The sequence below is a fragment of the Branchiostoma lanceolatum genome, chromosome 1, assembly GCF_035083965.1.
Source record: "Branchiostoma lanceolatum isolate klBraLanc5 chromosome 1, klBraLanc5.hap2, whole genome shotgun sequence".
In the NCBI taxonomy this organism is placed as follows: Eukaryota; Metazoa; Chordata; class Leptocardii; order Amphioxiformes; family Branchiostomatidae; genus Branchiostoma; species Branchiostoma lanceolatum.
The window spans coordinates 30,895,376-30,915,558 of NC_089722.1; the positions used below are offsets into that span (position 1 = coordinate 30,895,376).

At 39.4% G+C, this 20,183-nt stretch overlaps 1 protein-coding gene and 1 long non-coding RNA gene across 10 annotated transcripts in view; one reads left to right on the forward strand and one right to left on the reverse strand.

Moving 5' to 3' along the window:
• The window catches only part of LOC136448396 (paxillin-like), a 41,120-nt gene that overhangs the window by 20,696 nt on the left and 241 nt on the right, over positions 1-20,183 (reverse strand). For 4 of the 9 annotated variants that reach the window (XM_066447923.1, XM_066447885.1, XM_066447902.1 and 1 more), the window contains exons 1-2: positions 8,101-8,425; positions 4,696-4,804 (exon numbers count right to left, since the gene is read on the reverse strand). The exons of 1 other annotated variant lie outside the window; for it this stretch is intronic. In XM_066447923.1, coding sequence (XP_066304020.1) covers positions 4,696-4,801 — 106 coding nt within the window. In that variant the 5' untranslated portion in view covers positions 4,802-4,804; positions 8,101-8,425. 4 more of the 9 variants (XM_066447857.1, XM_066447875.1, XM_066447866.1 and 1 more) reach the window with 4 other exon arrangements.
• On the forward strand, positions 54-19,548 carry LOC136448441 (uncharacterized). The gene is made up of 3 exons (XR_010757880.1): positions 54-164; positions 16,830-16,973; positions 19,483-19,548. It is a non-coding gene; the product is annotated as an uncharacterized lncRNA (long non-coding RNA).

The following is a 20,183-nucleotide window of genomic DNA, read 5'->3' on the forward strand; positions in this document are numbered from 1 at the left end:
AAATCCATATGACTCAATACCTGAACGTTCACTGGCATGAAGTCATTTATTTCTGTCAATAGCTGAGACAACCCTTCTGTTTTGCTTGGGCAGCTACCCAAGAGGGGTAAACTATACCCAGTAGGGCTTCCACAACCACTGACAGGTAGGCTGCAAAAATTAAGGTAAGCACACTTTCATCTGTTAATATTACAGGAGGGCCATATCATATAATATTTATACTAATTGGCAAAACCTTGTAACCATTTATCATGCTGAGAAAATATAGGTCGCCCTGATAAAACTCGTTGCAAGCATGACCTTGTAAGGTCCTTGGAAGAAATTGTGTGTAAAAAGTTCTTAAAACAAGCTTGACTTTCCGCTATGTCAAAGTAAATAGTACTAAACAAAATCTTCCTTGTTCAGGGTGGCGATAATCAATCCGATATATATGCGTTTTTTTAACGTGATAATTTTGCTATAGGACACAGGTACATCTGTGTGTTTGCAAACTTTTCACGTTTGATAACAGAGTCAAAGTTCCTATAACAGGGCCTAAAGCGGAACAAGTCCGCCTTTGTTAGCGAGGAAGGTGGAGCAGATATACGATGACCCCTTGCAAGGGTCGACGGTTAAGTGTTTTCACCAAACTAAACCTGGAGAGGATCAAACCAACCGACATAGACATGGAAGGGATGCTTTTCTTTAAAACTTTTCTGTCCAGTCTTATCAACACATACACTAGGGTCAGAGCCCAACCCATTCCAGCTTGTGCCAAGAAAGGAGAAGAAACCGGGAGCTAGATAACAGGCTGAGACTTAACAGATTCTCTCGAGATTCCTTAAGGAGATGGGTGTCTTTAGATGGTTCTTAAAATTACACCTTAAACTTTAAAGTATTGTGTAACATTTAGGTTGGGAATACTTTTTCCCTTTACTGAACAATCTCTTTTTGAATGGCTCAAATAACATTAACAGTTTTAATTTTCAATAACATTATACTTTATAAAAGAGAAAACATGATGCTAATTACATATGGAAGCTGTCGTTCTTGAAGGGAAAACCTACAGAGACATAACAATAACAGTGATCCACCCCCCCAGACCCAACAATAACAGGGGATGAACTCACACTGACAACTGCTGGCTATTACTGCCTGTGGCTTTGGGGATGCACACACTTCTATGTAACGTGTGTTAACTTTTAATCTCTTCATGTTTTGCTTGAGATCTCTTGGAATAGCAGAATTGGTTTAAGTTCTACTTATTATGTGGTTAGGGCTTCATACAACTTTATAAACCAAAGGGGGTTTAATTTGATTTTAATCCAAACCTCCTTGATAAACCTTAGCAGACCTCTAAAATATTTCACAAATCAAATGCCAATCTGTACTTAATAGAATGAAAATAGTTGAAAATATATATCACGCAAAATCAAATGCAAAGCTTGGTTATCTTGGTTACATGTTCACTCAAGGACATAAAGTCCTTGGTTTAATGCACATGTATTTGCATTACGAAAAAGATGTTATAAATATACTCATTGTCATAACTATTGAAAAATAACTTTTGAAAATGAATATTCTTGCATGTCAATACTAGGTACGTATTAAAACAGCCTGTTAAAAATATTGGTATCTTCCAGGGCTCTTATAACATTGGACAGATTATGATGCTATTATTCGATGGTACTTCATGTGCCAAATTAGCTGCCAGCTTCAGTCCATAAAAGAATTTATCACCTCTTTTCACAGCCGGCCACAAAGGAAACTGGCACACAGTAGCTCTAATTAGGAGGTGGGCAAATCAATTAAAACCGGATTAGCACATAATTGACCAATCAAATAGGAAGAGAAAACAGTATTTCTCCATTAGGAGTTTACTTTTTGCAGAAGTTAGGTAGAATTCTTTGTATTTGTATCTGTATTTATTTGAAATGAGACACTGTGTCAGCCAAGGCAGCTCTCGCTGGTAACGGCTGACCCACAAAAAAATTTTTTTTTAGAAATTGTCTGACAATAAAGCCGAAATATAACCTTTGAATACTGAAAGTAGTGATTGCAACAAAACTGTGAGTATCACAAAAAAGGGGAAAAACCTTTCCTTCCAGATTTTGACCCAAGAAAAATAACAGCTATAACTAACAACCTTTTCTGCTCACACAAAAATTTAAACATAACTTTTTTCTTCACTGCTTCCCCTCCCCATCCTTTTTTGGTACAGTCTGACAACTCTACCAGGACTGCCTTGTCTCCAAGGGCAGTCAAGCAAACACTGGTCTCACAAAAGGCTTCTTATTCTGGCCATGTTGACACTTTCTTCTTCGCTAATCTCCGTGAAATTTCATTAGAAATGCCTGCCCAATTACACCTCTTAAACAGCACAGGAGAGGGATCTTTTTCCACTTCAGGTGCCTAAGTAGCTATGGGATATAGATGTATGTTGTAATCTTGTATGTAGTAATCTCCAAAACGTAGACTCTTGATGACGAAAACATATACCTAAGGAAAATGTGAGTTTCGCTGTATATGCAAGCTCAAAGCATCATGACCTCCTTCTCAAAGATAATTTTGAAAAATATATATAATTTGCTGAAAACTACCAATATGAAATGAAATTTCAGAGTAAACTTTTAGTATGTCATACACCCAATAAATCAATCTGAACAAATCCAAAAAATAAGCATGATGTAGGACCAGAGCAATGATATTAGCAACATAATACTAGATTCATCTAACTACTAAATCTACATTACAGCCTTTGACAAAATAACATGTAGATCTACTGCAGTAACTTTCAAGAAATACATGTGTATGCAACCAACGTTGCAGACAAATATATCAGAAAACAGTAATTCTTAAAGTAGAAAACGTTGAAGGCTCATTTTTATGAGTCACTAATGTTTGTCTTAAATACTCACAGAAGAGTACAACAATGCATAGGTAGACAAGGTGTGGGTATGAGGAGGTATTCTACATCTAGGTAATACGACAGGGACAGATTAAAAACAATGTTTAGCACACAACGTGGAACACACAGCCAATATACTGTAAATGCAGCTACCTTTGCGGTGGTTTTATTTCGTATTTTGCAGTGTTTTAAATTCACGGATGAAACAATTCTATACTACAGTAGGGAGACATTTCCAGTAGAGAGATCACCGCAATAACTGCAAAAATCAAAACCACCGCAACAGTTTCAAGATTTAGAATATTTGAGGAACACAAGTGTGTAAGTATTGTACATCTACTTAGCTTTTTCTTTATCGTTGTACCATGGTCACATTATATAGTTACTGAGGAGGGAATAGTGAAGACTCTACTTGTGCTAAAAGCCCTGTTCTACCAGTACACACCACCACTCCATCTTCTACTGTGACAGGAAAAAACAGGAGGAGTCACATCTACATTTCACTGGTCACTTAGAATCTCAAAAGATACTGGGAATCTGGAAAATATGACTTATAGTTATACAGTAGTTTTGTAGCTAACTATAGATACTCATTAAATGGTATAACAGACATGAAATGTTATAGCGCATTATATAAGCCAGTTTATAGATAAACCGCACATGCACTGCAAATACATTGTGGGTAATCTTCAAAAGTTGAAAGCCCCTTAGACATAAACATATACTGTAGATGCATTTAAGTTTGCATGGTTTTTATTTCGCTGTAGGGAGAAAATGGACAGTTCGCGGTGGTTTTAAGTTCGCTTTTGAAACAATAGTAGCCCTACAGTCATAGGTGGGCAAAAACTTTCGCGGTGGTTTTAAGTTTGCGTTGAAAGTTCACCGCGAAAACCACGAACTTAAAACCGCCGCGAACATTTCTGTATTTACAGTATATCTCTGGACATGTATTAAGTATGGTGTAGACAAGAACTGCTTGCAAGTTAGGGGCCTTCATATTTGACTTATTACCCACAGTGCATCTAATGCACATAAATATCTGTGAACCAGCTTATTAAATTGGCGCCAAATTGTCAATGACCTTCAGTCAAATTTGTTGATAATGATAAAAACGCTGGAGAGTCGAACATATTTTTTGTCTAAAAAAATACCGTCACTTTATAGACAAGGCTTGGTGACCGACAAACATGGGCCGATCCCCCAAATTCGCGAAGTAACCTCGAGGACACCGGACGCACTACTGCCGAGAAGGTCCTTTAGAGGTGGCCCGCTCGCCAGGCGAGCTACCTTCCTGCTTTTGGAACAAGTCAAGGTCTTTATCTTGCTTCGAAATGCTTGTTCGGCCAACAGAGCAGCTTTTTAACAAGGTCGAAATGCAAACCTTTAGGTCTCGTGCCTGTATTACTGCGAGTGTACAGTCTCAAAGAATCCGTGGTCTAAAATGTGAACATACATGTAGTGGATAAGTGCAGTTAGGAATTCCATAAATATCGCTCCCGGGTTAGATTTTTGTGACATTTTTTTTAGTGCCTAACGAACAAGTGTGCTCAGAGTAGAAAGCAAAATATCTCAAAAAAACTGTTTCTTTATTGGATTTGTGGCCATAAAAGTTGCGTGATTTAACATGTAAACAAATGGAACAGCCTAATTGCGGTAGGAGACCTTTAGTACAATGAAGTAGCCATTTGGCACCCCATTCCCTATTAGTAACAGGGTTAGGCAGCAGGAAGAAGGTTATACTATAGACTTTCCACATTCCCAGCATCTTTTCAGACCATAAGTGACCAGTGGTACAAGTAGATACTCACAATTAACAACACGCGGTTTCATTAGGTCACGCTGATGTGCCATGCTTGGGTCAGTGTGGCGAGCATCACTCGCAATGCATGCTGGGATTAAGTTGCTCGGCAACATGCACTTTGTGAATGTAAATAAATAAAACATACATTTATTAAGTAGACGGATTATCGTCGTAACAAAACCAACAATAGGCTTGCCCCTGAGGCATCGCCAAAAACGTCCACAGAAACCTGGGAACATCTTTGAAGTGACATTAGTAACAAAACATAAGATCAAAAAACACAAATTACAACATCTACAACTAGAATTATAACGGTGAACATTGTTACATTAGACTCAAATGGAAGACATTGTTCTACATACAGGTTATGGTACATTGACAATTTTCCATTTGAGTAAAATAATATTGTCACAACTTCAAATCACACAAAGTATCTGAGTATAGAACTGAAATAAATGATATACATATATATCAAGGAACTAAAGTCTAAGGTAACTAAGAATCTAAGACAACGATCTTTTTTTTTTTTACAATTAGCTGCTAACTGGCTAAGGTCGAGTAAGGTCAGATATCAACCATTCTAACCACACCCCTTTTGACCTAGCCTGGATTCCAGGCCTTGTTAGCTTTGGTAGGCTCCCAAAGGTGGTAGGGAAGCGACCTAACAGGGCTGGACTCCAGGCTGGGACATTTGTAATCAGCTCAAAACATGCTAGACATATAACGTTGGGTAACCTAAATTCGTGGGGTACTTAAAGTCGGGATTTTTCGAAAACGGGGTATTTAGGGATATGTGCTAGATGCAACATCAGTAATACCGCTAGAAATGCAAACTTGACAGACTAACGTATTCAGAGCACTGTCTGAAAAGCTTCGATAACCACACATTAGAAGTTGGCGACGTCAAAAACTCTCCGTCCCTTATTGACAGAGTCTGGGGGCTTCGTGGGAGACTCACACTGCTCGGTTGTTCGCTGGTTTATAAGACAAATGTCACATCTCCTGCCTGCTAAACACAATTATTTACAAGACAACTTATTACAATCTCTTTTTTTAACCTGCAACTGGATTCTAAGTGTGATCAATCATCAAAACTCCTCTTTGTTGCTACAACCTACGGCACGTGTATTTTCCCGCCGCCATATTGTTACCCAGAATCATGTCGTCAAGCAGACGACAAAAGGTCGTGAGGAACACTTTTTTGTCTAAATGTTGCGTGTGATAGTGGACTGAAGACGATATTTTCCTCAAAGTTTGCTCCTAACACAACAAGGAACACATGGACATAGCAGTATAACCATTGCTACGGCATCCAGCTTACTTGCCATGAATAATGTAACGTTACACGTTGCCATGACGGTGGGGATCGACTTTGAGTGACGTTCTACCGGTACCGACTCAACAAACGGGATGTTAGCAAAGGCCTGATGTGTGCGGTGCGGCCGTTTTTTCGTGTATTTTTTTTACTTGGACACGTCTATATCCATAGCACTCTCCTCAAGCCAAGGATGGAACGAATAGCTGCTGTATAAAATGTGATTAGCGGTAAGATATTCAAGACGAATCTTCTCTCCCGAATTAATGTGCCCCCCTGTCTGACAGCACCGTCATTGAACGTGCGGCAGACGGTAGTTTCAAGTTGAAATATTATGGTGTCAGCACGACTAGAGACAAAATCTACCATATATATGATTAGTGCAAAGATAGTACATGATACTGACAAAATCATAGAAAAAAAGGATGGTTTATTGTTCTGCTAGATTGATTTCAGTCAACCATTATCGGAAAAATCCCGAATTTAGGTTACCCAACGTTAAGTGCAAAACTGTTGTCAACATCCAAGATGGACCCAAACCACCCAACCTAGAGTTGGCCAAACAGTCACACCGTTTTAGGAAATATAAGTGTTTTTTTTCTAATTGCTGAGAGTTTTACTACAGACTGTTGTAGCCTATTCTACTCCTTGACTGTCAAACCTTCTTAAAGGTGAAAAATCTAAGAAATCAGTGAACATCTTTCGGTGGTAAAATTTCTCTCAGAATTTTCATGAACAACAGGAAAAAACTGCATCATTTTAGAGCACGTTATTGTCTATCTTTTCATATTATTTTCTCAATGGATGGTTCACTGGTTGTGTTTGTCATTTTTCTTTAAAAAATCAATAAAAAAGAAATTGCATCATTGCAATATGATTCAAAATTGAACATATACTAAGCTACAATACAGTAGAACTGATTGTCTAAAATCTGAAATTAAGAAATTCCTTGAAGCTTTGATTTGAGATGTGATTAGAAAAAAGTTGGTCAAACTATCAACGTGACATTTTTTATCAACTCAAGGAAATCTCACAACACAATAATTCTTCAACAAAAGAAATGTAAGGTCATTAAAATTCATATGAAAATTCCTAGAAGCTATGATTTGAAAGGTTATCAGTAAGAAATTGCCACTGGTAGTGAAAGTAAATCGTCCTAATTTGGGTGGTGGCAAGTGCTCCCCAAACAGGGCCCTGCCAAGCCCTCTCCCAATATTTACATTGACAACATTGCTAAAATTCAGCCCATGCTCCAAAACAACACACTGCTCTCTTTTGCTTCAGAATTTTAAACAGGGAACATCCAATTGAACGGAACGTTGTTTCAATCTTTATACAATTAAAACAGTTTGGAAATTATTTCAAACACATTACACACAACGACTGGCTACTGGATGTAAACATGTTCAAAATGCTGTCATTTACACAGCAAAATGATTATCACAAAAACAGTCATGGGAGTGCATTGTTAATGACAACTTTGATGAAAAAGTTGCCCTTCAGCATGATTATTATGACATTTTCGGTGACATGTCAAAAGAACACAACCTTGGCCCGGCCTTAGGTAAACTGTTGGTGCACCGTGCAGGGATAATTGCATCATACAGAATCAAAGGGTCTTTTCTTTGGTTAGGCTCCAGCAAATTGGATGTCTGCCCACTATGTCTCAATTCACCCCCAGAACAACATTTCCTCTTGGGTCTTTCGTTCAAAATGGTAGTAGGTGGTTCAACAGTTACAAGACAACTGAAAGATTCGGCCTAAATTTTTACCACAATATAGGTGTACCTCTGCGCACAAGAGGTATCATATAAACACAAGATGGCCTATTTCCTGGCTCGATCTTGAGCAGAACATGGTTTCGGATGTCGCCCAACTTAAAAGCCCTGGGCGAATCTTTAAGTTGGAGAGGACAACACCTCTCCAAGTTATAAGGGTCACTGCACTCAAGGGATGGTCTCCTTCTAAGACATGAAACGTGATACGCCGGGTTAGAGCTCCACACACTACTAACATGTACACTGAAGAAAGAAAGAGAAAAAATGGACGTAAACCTGCGACGTCTGTCAACACTACACGACAAGCGGCCAGGTTTACCTTCTCTTTGTGTCGCACAATCGGGCGGAGTTGCTCTCAGCACATACTTGCACCGACCTGCAGTCGGACTGGAGGGAATCGACAAACACCGCTGTAAAGAGGGACGACCTGCCAACCCCCACAAGTGTAAACACAGGCTGCTTGTGGGTCAACCCACTGGCATCCAAGCTGTTCTATATACTCCCAAAAATCAACATGCAGGGAGAGGCTGGCAACACAACGGGAACGTTCGTAGCTCTGTCTTCTGTAAAAGTTGAGAATGTCGCGAAAAAAAGTCGTCTGGAGTTCGCCAAACTACGTCAGAGATCAAAGGAGCGGACCATGTTGTTACCTGGCTTTGGCTTTCTACGTCATTCCTGAGGGGATATGGGCAGCTTGATCCCCTGCATTTCCGGTTTGGTGAGAGGGCGGGAGAGGGGTCTTAACGAAGGTGGAATTATCACAAAACTTTTCCTAAGTCCACCTCTTGACTGACATAAGTTCTTGCATTGAATAAAAAAAAATACTGATTCAAAGCCATACAGATTGTTTTGTTAAAAGTTAGTCGCTGTCCTTTTTATTCTGTTATCATTGTCAAAACTTAGGCTACGGATTCCCGGTCAGACCCTCAAAGGAGGGTGTGTACTCCACTTGACACCTTGCAAATAGAAACACCTCAAGCGTCTTGAATATTCATCAGGGGACCTCCTTTCCCTGTTTGGCCACTTTCTATTTTGAGCCTTGTTCAACATGCAAGAATAGCTCAGCTTAATCTAGGCTTCTTCTAGTCGGAAAATAAGATACCCAGTCCTAAAACCCAGTTAACACAAGCCTGATAATCCTACATGCTGCAAAACAAGTATGTAGCCCACAATTTGCACAAGTATGGAGTTTAATCAATTGTTTTTGACATGCCAGTCCCTAAAGCTGTTGATGCCCTATCATGTTTGACAAGAACTGCAGAATCAACATGACACAGGATCTATAGTTTCCAGAAAGTAAAGTATGCACATTAACTCAATTATTTGCATATATGCATATTCAGTTGTATGTTCCTATTTGTATCATGGACATTTCATGCAAATACAAAAATCTACTTATGTGAAACTGAAACCCTGGATATGGAAAATATTTTATCAAAAAAAATTTTTTTAAAGGCTTTCTTAGTTTCTAGAAGATACTCACACATGTATCAAATGGACCCAGTCCATCACAATTAGCAGTCCAACGAAGGATAGCATTTCAACCAATTAGAGAGTGGCTGCATGGCAATCAAACGTTTGAAATTTTTCAAGTTTGTAGTTTGTATTTCTACGTTTTGACCGAGGTGGGCGGGGCAATTGGATCTGCCCATCGCACATAAAGTCAGAAATAGGGATATTGTTGATTATAATCTTCAGACAAAATAGCTTGATATTTACTTGAGTTGTAGTATAAATACTGAAGTTTATATAAAACACATTAAATCTCAGAGCACCAGCTGGTAAAACAAGCTCCAAACCATAATGACAGTCATTAAAACAGGGATGAAATTCCAACATTGTCAATTCAAAATTGTATATACCCTCCTTCAATTACCCAGTTGCATATGTGTAAACAAATTTGATTATGTTGGGTTTAAAGGATGTGGCTGACAAAGCCAATTCATGTGCTGTCTAGAATTCATAACCATTTCATTTTCAAACTGTTTATCACTACAAATTCTATCGGAGTAAACAAACTAGTCAATCACTTTTGGGATAGTCCATTCGCCCAGTTGCAATAGGTTGGGTACTACATCATGTACTAGAATTTTTTTTTTTGAATCCATACCATTTATCAATTTTCCTGAAAATCCCAAAGCCACAGAAACGTACATTCATAGAACCTACATTCTTGTAAATAGTTGGATCTTCTACACTATTATATATACTTTGATCAGTCATTGCATTATAACATGAACATTCAGAATGACAAATTTCAGCAACTGATTTGGCTAAGTGTACCTATGCAGCTCTTGTTATGACCCCAACTTGGCAACACTTTATCAGTTTGTGACATACCGATATGCCAAAATAGGCTTTCCGCCTTAATAAGAAAAGACAGTCTTAATCCTGCCGGACTTAAGGCTTGACACGTCTTGTCCATCCACTGCTCATCACCTCAATCAGGTGACAGCTGTGGTTAGGTCAGTGTCATCCTGTTTCAGTTCCAGGCTCTACCTTCACCGTGAAGGTAGAGCCTGGAACTGAAACAGGATGACACTCAGGCTAAGGTCGGCCATCAGGTGACTAGCCCCTACCAGAGGGTCTGCATGGGGGGGGCACAACAACACTTTACTAGGACCGCTTTCCCTACGAATTATGAGTAATAAAAATAGGCTGTCTACGCCCTACGGAAAAGAGCATGCAGGCCAGATTGCTGGAAAAATAGTAGAAGTTGGCCAAATTGTGTGGATAGTATGCTAGGAGTCAGCCAGCCAATAGGGTCCAATAGAGTGCCTATTACAATACTATCCACTCTATTTTGCCAATTTCTGCTATTATTCCAGCAAAAGGCGGAGCCTGGTAGAGCAAAAACAAAATCGCTCGGAGTTTTAAGACTTAGACCCCGTTCACACTCATTTTTTTCAATCGCGATTGAAGTATAATCGCGATTGTTCGATCCGATCGCGATTGAACGCAAAGAAACTTTTGCGTTCACACTGCTTTTCGCCAAGTGGATTAAAGTATGCCGTGATCCGATCGCGATTGAAGCACGATTGAGGCACGCTTATTTTTTGGAGGTCATAGGTTGAGGTCAACGGTTTGGCGTCGCTTGCTACAAAATGGCGCGAGTCCACCAACTTTTGGAGAATGTTCTGTAGCCGTGGAAGGGAAGGCAATCGGCTGGCTATGATCGCGAGAAGGCGTGAACAACGGCTTTTGTATATTAGCCTAGCTGTAATACAGGTAATGAACGCGGCAAGAGCTGTAGACAGGACAATCTGGGAGCGTGAACGAAGCGACGATTGGTGATTCCCACCCCCGGAACAAGCCGAAATACACGCGATGGAATGAATCACACTCAAAATTTGACAGGATTGGATTGGATCCGATCGCGATTGATCCTCCCCAAACTACCTCCGGAGGTGGATCAGAATCAATCGCGATCGGATCGATTCAATCGCGATTATACTTCAATCGCGATTGAAAAAAATTAGTGTGAACGGGGTCTTAAGTGTATCTAGTATGATGATCTAGTGGTTTGCTTTGTTGACAAAACAACCCAGACCCAAGGTCTCTTGACTCTTCTAAACAGGATATCCGGATCTACGTCTACAATATATCAAGTCAAAATGTGTTACTCATAACATCAAGCTTTGGTATCAATATCATCGGACAACTCTAATGCCTCCCTGAAATTGTCAAATTGAGCACTTTATTGAATTAAGTGTTATAAATTATTCAGTCTTGCTAAAAGGGAGATACAACAATTTTCCTACTGAACTCTGATTGACCTGGACCCATATACTGTGCGTGCGTCTGCCTCAATTCCTTGATGTCACCACGACTTCAGACTATGTCTATAATCCACTGGAATTAGTCACGTAGCCCACGTTCAATGTCAAAGTTCAGTTGTGTATACATGTACAACCCTCATAATAAGACAAATAGATCGCTCAAACAAGTGTAATAATAAATATGTTAAATTCTAATATTTGTGTCTTTAAAATGTATGTGTATTAAGTAAATAGCTCATCCAAAATGTACATGTGTGTTCCTACATGTAAATAAAGCTAGAATACCAAGTATACATGTACATCCACTGACAGTGCTGTCATCAGAATTTATAGTGTCAAGAGTTAATCTATTTCTGTCACATGTATCATATGGCACACATCTATCCTATTCATAACATAACATAAACATAGAGATGGTTCTAGGGAAAAATGGGAGAATTCAATTTCTCTCAAACAGTAACTTTCCGACCTAAAGAAAGCTATTTGTTACAAAAAGTTTTGGTCACCAAATAGTACACAAAAATACCTAGTATTACATCGTTCCTATACCAATCTGTAATGTTAAGTAAAATATAAGTACTATGGTGGCTTATGCCTGAAGCCTAGCTATAGAGACAGCTAAATATAAGAAAGCATTTCAGCCAGATCAAACGCTTCCTATGTTATTGTACTGACCTATTTTTCATGACTATGACAAGGAAATATCTCTACTGGTATGTAATCAATCATACAAAACAGTCCTCTGGAAGGCAAGTGGCCAACAGTACCGTAGACTTTTCCCGACAACGCTCTACGCTAAATTCAGAGGGACCGCTACGTAATACACTAAATTCAGAAAAGCTTCCCTACGGCGGAGTACGCTCTATGCTTAATTCAGAAAAGCCTCCCTACGCTCTACGCTAAATTATGGAGTGGTCGGCAACGCTCTACGTAAAATCAAAACGGCCGATTACGCTCTACGTAAAAGGGGCATGAAGGCCCTCACCAAAGGGTGATAATGATGTAATCTCCAAGCACATGTAGAAAGGGAAAACCGTAACATTTCTCAAACTCCCAATTCTGCTGAACAGCGGACCTTTCTAGAGAGACCTGTCTAGGAAGGCCCGCTGCTCCACAGAACTAGGAGCTTGAGAAACGTTACGTTTTTCCCTTTCTATATCTGCTTGGAGATTAATGATATGGTTTCCATATAGCTATGTAGGTGGTGTGTGTATCAGTCTAAAATAGATACACATGTCACCTCAGTGTATCATGTTTCATCAAAGGTAAACACCAACGCTAGATGCATCACTCATACATGTAAGTAACTTGTAATGATGTACAAGCAGATGTTAGGATTCAGTGTTTCCGCCAGAGGGGCGTCTTCCCGTCAAATGACGGCCTTATGTCGCTTTGGACGGCCTGAACTCAGACATAGGCCGTCCTCTTTAAAAAAAGACAAACTAAATGCCGAGAAATCGGGAAATAAATACGAGAGGTCGGCATAATTTCTTTGTGTTTTTCTTTGTTACTGCGGGCGTGGGGACGCTCTATATCGTTGGAAATTCACACTCTTTTGTTTGTTGCTATTGTTAAGCTTGCGAAGAATCGATGTCGGTGCCTTTGGCATACGGTGATCTCATTAAAAACCCGTTTTTCAAGACTCAATCGAAGAAAGTCATCGAAGAAAACAAGGAAAAACGTAAACAAAACAAGAATTTCGCCCGTGCATTTCAGCCTCTACGTCGTGATTTGCCGCGGTTCGCCTTCATTTCTGGCCGTATTCGACACAATATATATTCCTTTGAATATTTTTCCGTGAAAATTCTCCGTATGTACCGTAGATAAATCGTATTTTCGCTATGAATTCACATAAGTCATGACGCTCGCTCGAGTCCCGGGCCGTCCGCCATGTTTTTAAGCTCATTGATATGCATGGTTCTAAGCGCTGATTGGTCCGCGTCATAAAACCTGTGCTCTGATTGGTTGACGGCAAGGTGTCACGTGACCACAGGGCGGGAAAACCCCTTTACACTTGAGGCGTTTCTGGTCAATATAGATCGCATTTTGTGACGATTGAAGCAGTATTATAGCGACCTTCGTAACAAATTGATTTTGAAAAATTAACAAAGTCTTTTCTGATCACAACATTCAGTTACTTTTCCTGGTCAACTAATTTTCGCGGTACAATCAATTAATTTTCGCGGTCCGGTCAATTAATTTTCGCGGTACGGCCCTCCCCAAGTGGACGGCCTCTCAGTCGCGGTCTGGCGGAAACACTGTTAGGATTGTATATCATGTTTTTTTTTTAATTCTACGATTAACAGTCATAATAAGTCATTCATTACATATGCTTGAGATTAACCAACATTGTGACATCATCATAAGTGTAAAGGAAACACTGGAATTTCTCAACATCTTACTGCACAAATAGATAAACTTGGAGAAATGTCATTTTTTTCATCTAACTCGACCTCTAGTGTTTGAAAGTGGCTACAGGGTCTAATCTAATAAATAAGTAAATAAATCATTTAGTAATAGAGCAATATTGTAAAAATAAAGGCTATCTTGAATGATTGATCTTCTGATTGATTAACAAGAAATTTTATGTACAGGAATATCAACTACAAGCTAAGTAACAAATTATTGTTGGTTCTCATACGTACATATACAAATGTGTATGAATATCAAAATGAGAAGTATGACATCCACAATACAGCAAGTCCTAATAGTGTTTTGCCAAACAATTGAGAAAGTGCAAAGGCTTTGTTCCCTTGGTTTTGGGACACCTGTGTGTGTGGCAAGGCAGCTTTTATCACCCTTATACCAAGCAGAATTGACGGGAACTCTGGAGAAATCGATGATTCCCCAGATTAACTTTTCTCCGATCAATGCCATGTAAGGCCTAAAGATAGCTGGGATTTCCCCCAATTCCCAACACAACACCCAAAACTCTGCACCCAATTTCACAGGTAGTTTCACTCTAATTCCACTCCAGGACATCTATACTTGTAAGTGACTGTACTTGCAGTCATGATTACTATATGGGGTCCTGGCTATTGGTATTGATATAGAATGGTTAGACTGATTTTGCTGGGTCAGCAGCAAGCCAAGAGGCTGTTTCAAAACATGTCAGTAAGAAACAAGTTACATGTATATTGGAGACATACAAATACACAAACACACAAAGCCCGCTTCAGTACCGATGGAAAATGCCAGGGGAAACATTTTTTAACTTGACCTCTGTTTCTACAACCGCTACTCACCTACCAAAAATCATGAAGATCCATTAACGTTTCCGTCACTTTTTTGGCCTAGTACATACAAACAAAAATGCAAAGTCCACTGCAGTACTGTTGGAAAACGCCAAGTAAACCATTTTCCTTCCAACTTGACCTTCCTTTCAACAACCGCTGCACACCTACCGAAAATCATGAAGAGAAGATCCATCAAAGGTTTCTCAACTTATGCTCTTGACATACATACACACCCAGCCAACAGCTGGAGTAACCGAAAAGATACAATGAAATATTCTCGGCGAAGATAATAAAGGTAGCTCTGTATGTGAATATACATGTACGTACTACATTCTCCGTATGACGTGATGTGATTGCCTATGATTATGAACATCCATGCTTTGGATTTACAAAGAAAAAAAAGAACTAAAAGGAAAAAGAAGGTATAGAATTTTTTTCTAAACAGGGGGAGGAGGCCCTCTTGCGAGGCAAATACTACATGTTGTATAGTGTGACAAGCATAGCATTCAGATAGACCATTGATGCTGCTATGCCATTTTGTTTGTTTGTTTCATTGATTACTTGTTTGTTTTCCTAAATCTCTTCATCTACACTTTCTATCCTGAAGAAAAAAAACACAACTTTAAAGTAAGAATTAGAAAGTTACAGCACTGAAGTTGATGTACATGTCCGTACATAATGTACTAGAGGAAAATTTATCGTGGCACTTTCCTCTGACCTATTTCACAAGAATGCAGGCATGTCTTTGGAAGTATCAGTTTCAAACAATGTGTTTCTTCAACTGCCCTGACACTGTATACAAAAACTCACCCTGGGTCAGGGAAGGAATCTGTCCGGAACTTGCATCCCTGATAGTGGAACAACCCCCTCACCCCCCTCCTCTTGGCATTCAGATACTCCCTGGACCAGAAACTGTGTTTTATACTTAGAGGTGGTTCGTCAAACAAAAGTCTTTTGACACAGTAGCAAGAGGTATAATCTATTTCAAGATTAAAGTTCAATTTGTACAATTCAAATTGTCATGTCAATGTGAACAGTCATCATAAATCAACAAAAATCGGGACCATAGCTTGTCTAGAAGTGAGTAGAACACAAGATATCGAAACCGGAAGTTCTACTGCAGTACCTTAAGGACAGCCGCTAGGGGGTCCAAAATCTAACAATATCTTCAAAGTGTACTCACTCACCAAATTTCATGACAATCTATCCATACTTTTTTAGCTGTGCTGTTCAACCACTAACATACAAACACTACCAAAAACATATCCTTCTCCTGGAAGGTAATGATACGGCAAATAATGTTTGAAAAGTGGGCTAACAAGAGTCTAGAGACCGTGCCTGGAAACAGTCTAAATCCCCAGCTGCAACAGAGAGCCCTTATCAAGATGAAGACATCCTTGAACCATTGGGTCCTAGTGGGAGGGTCAAACAATAACATGTATATCAGGTATATGCCTGTGGGAGGGGGGCAGTCTGGGACAGGGTACTGTACCCCCTCCCACTTGTGGTAGCCAGCCTACACCAGGAGGCATGGAACTGGAAAGATAAAACCACTGATTGTGCTACATTTGCTAACAATGCCAAGCTCTAGATCGGAAGCAAAGATATTGGTATACAAATCATATGTACATGTAAATGGAATACCCATAGCACTTAAGACTAGAAAGATAATTAAATTTCTACATTATCAAAATCACTATGTTCTATGTGTAAGAGATAGAAGTTTACAGGTAAAGGTAAAGCAGTCACCCTTAACTGAGGTGAAGCATGATGCTTTTTCAAGTAGCCGGTATCGGGTAGTACTGCTATGTGGCTTCGCTATGGCTCACAATTTTGGCCATGAAGCACACAAGGTTATAAACCCCTACTCTTCTTGATAAATGTGTGTTGGACTCTTTTTTCCTTGACAATAAGGTAACATTTTAAACCTTTGCATTGTACGTTCTCATAGACATTACTGTATTTTTTTCTCATGTTAGAAATCAGCTCAGGACAGAAAGTTAAACTGTTTAGTTCTTCCTCCATTGCCCCAGCTGCAGACACGGACAGCTATGCCTGTCATCCATAGGCTAGGGCTAGGCTGACAAGAAACAGCCTCAACACAAACTACACCCAGGAAATTCCACAGAAAACCTCAGTCACATGGCTGCATGCTGTTCTTGGCTAGCTGACAGAAAGTATGTGGACCTTACAACAGTTGTGTCTGTAATTGGTTGATGAATGGCACTGTTGAATTACATGTAGAATACCTCCATAAATGTCTGGAACAGCCTACCGCAAGACACACGTACGGCTCTGAATCTGACTTCCTTTAAGAGACTCTAGTCGGTCTTGAAGTAACGGAAATGAACAAAATGAACGGACACGGATGAACCAGCTTGTGCCCTACTATATGTTGTATGTTGTAGCAATTGTATATTGTTGTACCATAAATAGGTAATGATATATGTTGATAGAGTTATTAGGACTCAAATGACTGTGCATCTCTGTTATATTGTATCTGACCCTTACCTCTTCCCTCATGACCTCAGTGAAAAGCGGCCTGCGTGCTGATTTGGGCTTATCATGAATAAACAAAGGTTCAAGCAAAACAAACAAAAACAACATTTCTCACAATTCATATCATTGGTGCTCATCCATTTCTTGAATTCTAACTCTGAAATGAATTCATAATCATATTATGATATTGATCAGATTTTTACCAATGTCACAATTCTCTCCCTGTGAAACAAGGAAACGACATTGTCTTTGTCTGTCAGGGCCATGTATACGTTGATTTTGCTTGTTCTACGTCCAATATCATAATCTGTGAATGTGACAGGATGCTATGTTGTCCTCTATAGAAACAAGTGTATACATGATGTTTGATTCTAGCTAGGCCAAGGACTAATCCCGTCCTAATCTGCAGTGATCTAGTTACTCACATTCACTATCAGAGTGGATTAAACATAACTGGGTCAGCAGCCAGCCTAATTCAATTCCAGAGTAGATCCAGATCTAGGCTGATATAGGGCATTGCTATTTCTATCTGTGGACCTAAATTAAATCATGCATATATATGCGTGAATTAACAACCATCGGTAAACTTGTAAAATGTCAAGAAAACTGGTGAGCAAGTCTAGATCTTGTACGAAGGTTAAGTTCATATGTACCTAACACACATTACCCTTATGTCATGATGCAAATGCACTCAACGTCATTTACATACATGACATCATCGTTGTCATATCTCATTTGTCTCTTCTTCTACAATGAATGAATAAATATCTTATTTTCGTGTCCTGCGACTTTATAAAGTCGCCCAGCCCATACGGACTTATAGAACACCAAATTGAATACATAAACAAATATGTAGCCTAGTAGATCTAGTTCATTTATTGAACAGCCAAGTACAAAAAGAAACAGCGTAATCTGTTAGAGCATTTCAAAATGCTTTTACTGGCCAGAATATAATGCTCAAGCAGTCACACAGGCATGCACTCATCAAGAAATAGTGCCCGATCTATCTCAAGTTCATGGTTTTTGTTATTTAGGAGACTTATCTCAAGTTCATGGTTTTTTGTTATTTAGGAGACCTATCTCAAGTTCATGGTCTTCGTCATTAAGGAGACGTATCTCAAGTTCATAGTTTTTGTTATTTAGGAGACTCATCTCAAGTTCATTGTTTTCATTATTTAGGAGAGCTATCACAAGTACATGGTTTTTGTTATTTAGGAGACTTGTCTCAAGTTCATGGTTTTCGTCATTAAGAAGACCTATCTCAAGTTCATGTTTTTTGTTAGTTAGGAGACCTATCTCAAGTTCATGGTTTGTTATTTAGGAGAGCTATCACAAGTTCATGGTTTTTGCCATGTTTAATCATGTACTAGGAGACCTATCTCAAGTTCATGGTTTTTGTTATTTAGGAGTCGAAGCTTCCCCCCACTTCCTGTCTGCTGACTGCTGGTATAATATATCTGATCTTAACGCTTCACCCTTGCATGGTGACTGCTGCCCCCTTGCCCAGCAACAGCACTGCTGCAGATTGCCAATTCATCTTATCACCAAACGTTCATTCTTCCAAAGTGGTGTGATCATGATAAAGTCTTCCATCAGTATGCCAGGCTGCAGCACTCTTCCATTGCATCCGGCCGCTTTGTGGAGACATGTTGTAACTTAGGCACGCAGCTTGGCAGGGTTTGGACATTGGTAGCAACTTCTTTCAAATTCGATATCGTTGAGTCACAGCATTTGCATCCTCATGGATTAATGATTATGAGTATGTTGACGATACGTCATTACCTAAATGACTTAAGACTATCAATATCAAACACACAGTATGTAGTCACGTTATGTAGCTACAATACTATAATGGACCATATCATGTGTCGGCATGAAATCATAATCCCGGTTTCTCAAAACATTAGATCTAACACCAGGATTAAATGACACATTCAGACCTGTGATAATGATATGAGTATGGCACATTTTAGCGTAACATCCTAGGCAATATTTTGAGCTAATTATGCAACATATTCGATAGACCCTTTGACATTAAAATCACAAAACAGCATTCATGGACAAAGACAACAAGATTTTTCTATACAGGCCAGCAATGAATGTATTTAAGGGCAGTTAAACAATACCAAACCCATATCGACACCCCAAAAAATTGCTGATTGTTGTTTATGTGTTTGTTTTCCACAGGTGGATGATGACTCGCAGACAACATAAACAAGTAAACAAATGCAGATCAACCACATACTGCATGGACCCTGATGGAGTGCCATGTCATCATGACCTACAACAACTATGAAGAAAAATCAACCTATCTACAATAAGATTCTACTTCATGTAATTTTAAGAGTCTGTAGGCATGGCTTAACACTTAACCAAAGTTCGTATGTGATCGACTGACCCACATAAACCAAACCCCAAACATCACTGTTTACCCAACACAGGATACAGTATTATTTTCAATAGGACATCTCACTATGGCCCCTCGCTGAGTCTTGTCTGCAGTCTAAATCATATCGCAAACCTGTAAAGAGGCTATATGATGTACAGAAAAACGTAGTAATACTAAGAAACTACAAATATGTCTATAAATCTTCTTTAGGACATTCAGAAACCTGTCCCAAAAACCAGGTGGCGCGTCATTTTCAACTTAGCCCGGACGACCCCCCTCCCACCCCTGGCACCGTAAACAAATGGCTAAACTAGTCAACGTCGTGTTTTGGAAGGTGCCAGACGAACACCAAGCCGTCTGGGACATCCAGGAAGTTTTAAGGACTGGGATAAAGTAAACAGGAGGAGTTATATCGAGCTGAGAGCGTGTCGGCATCCGGAAGAGTCCCGGGTTCGATTCTCAGCGCACGTTTTTCACTATTTGGTGCCAAACGCCAAAG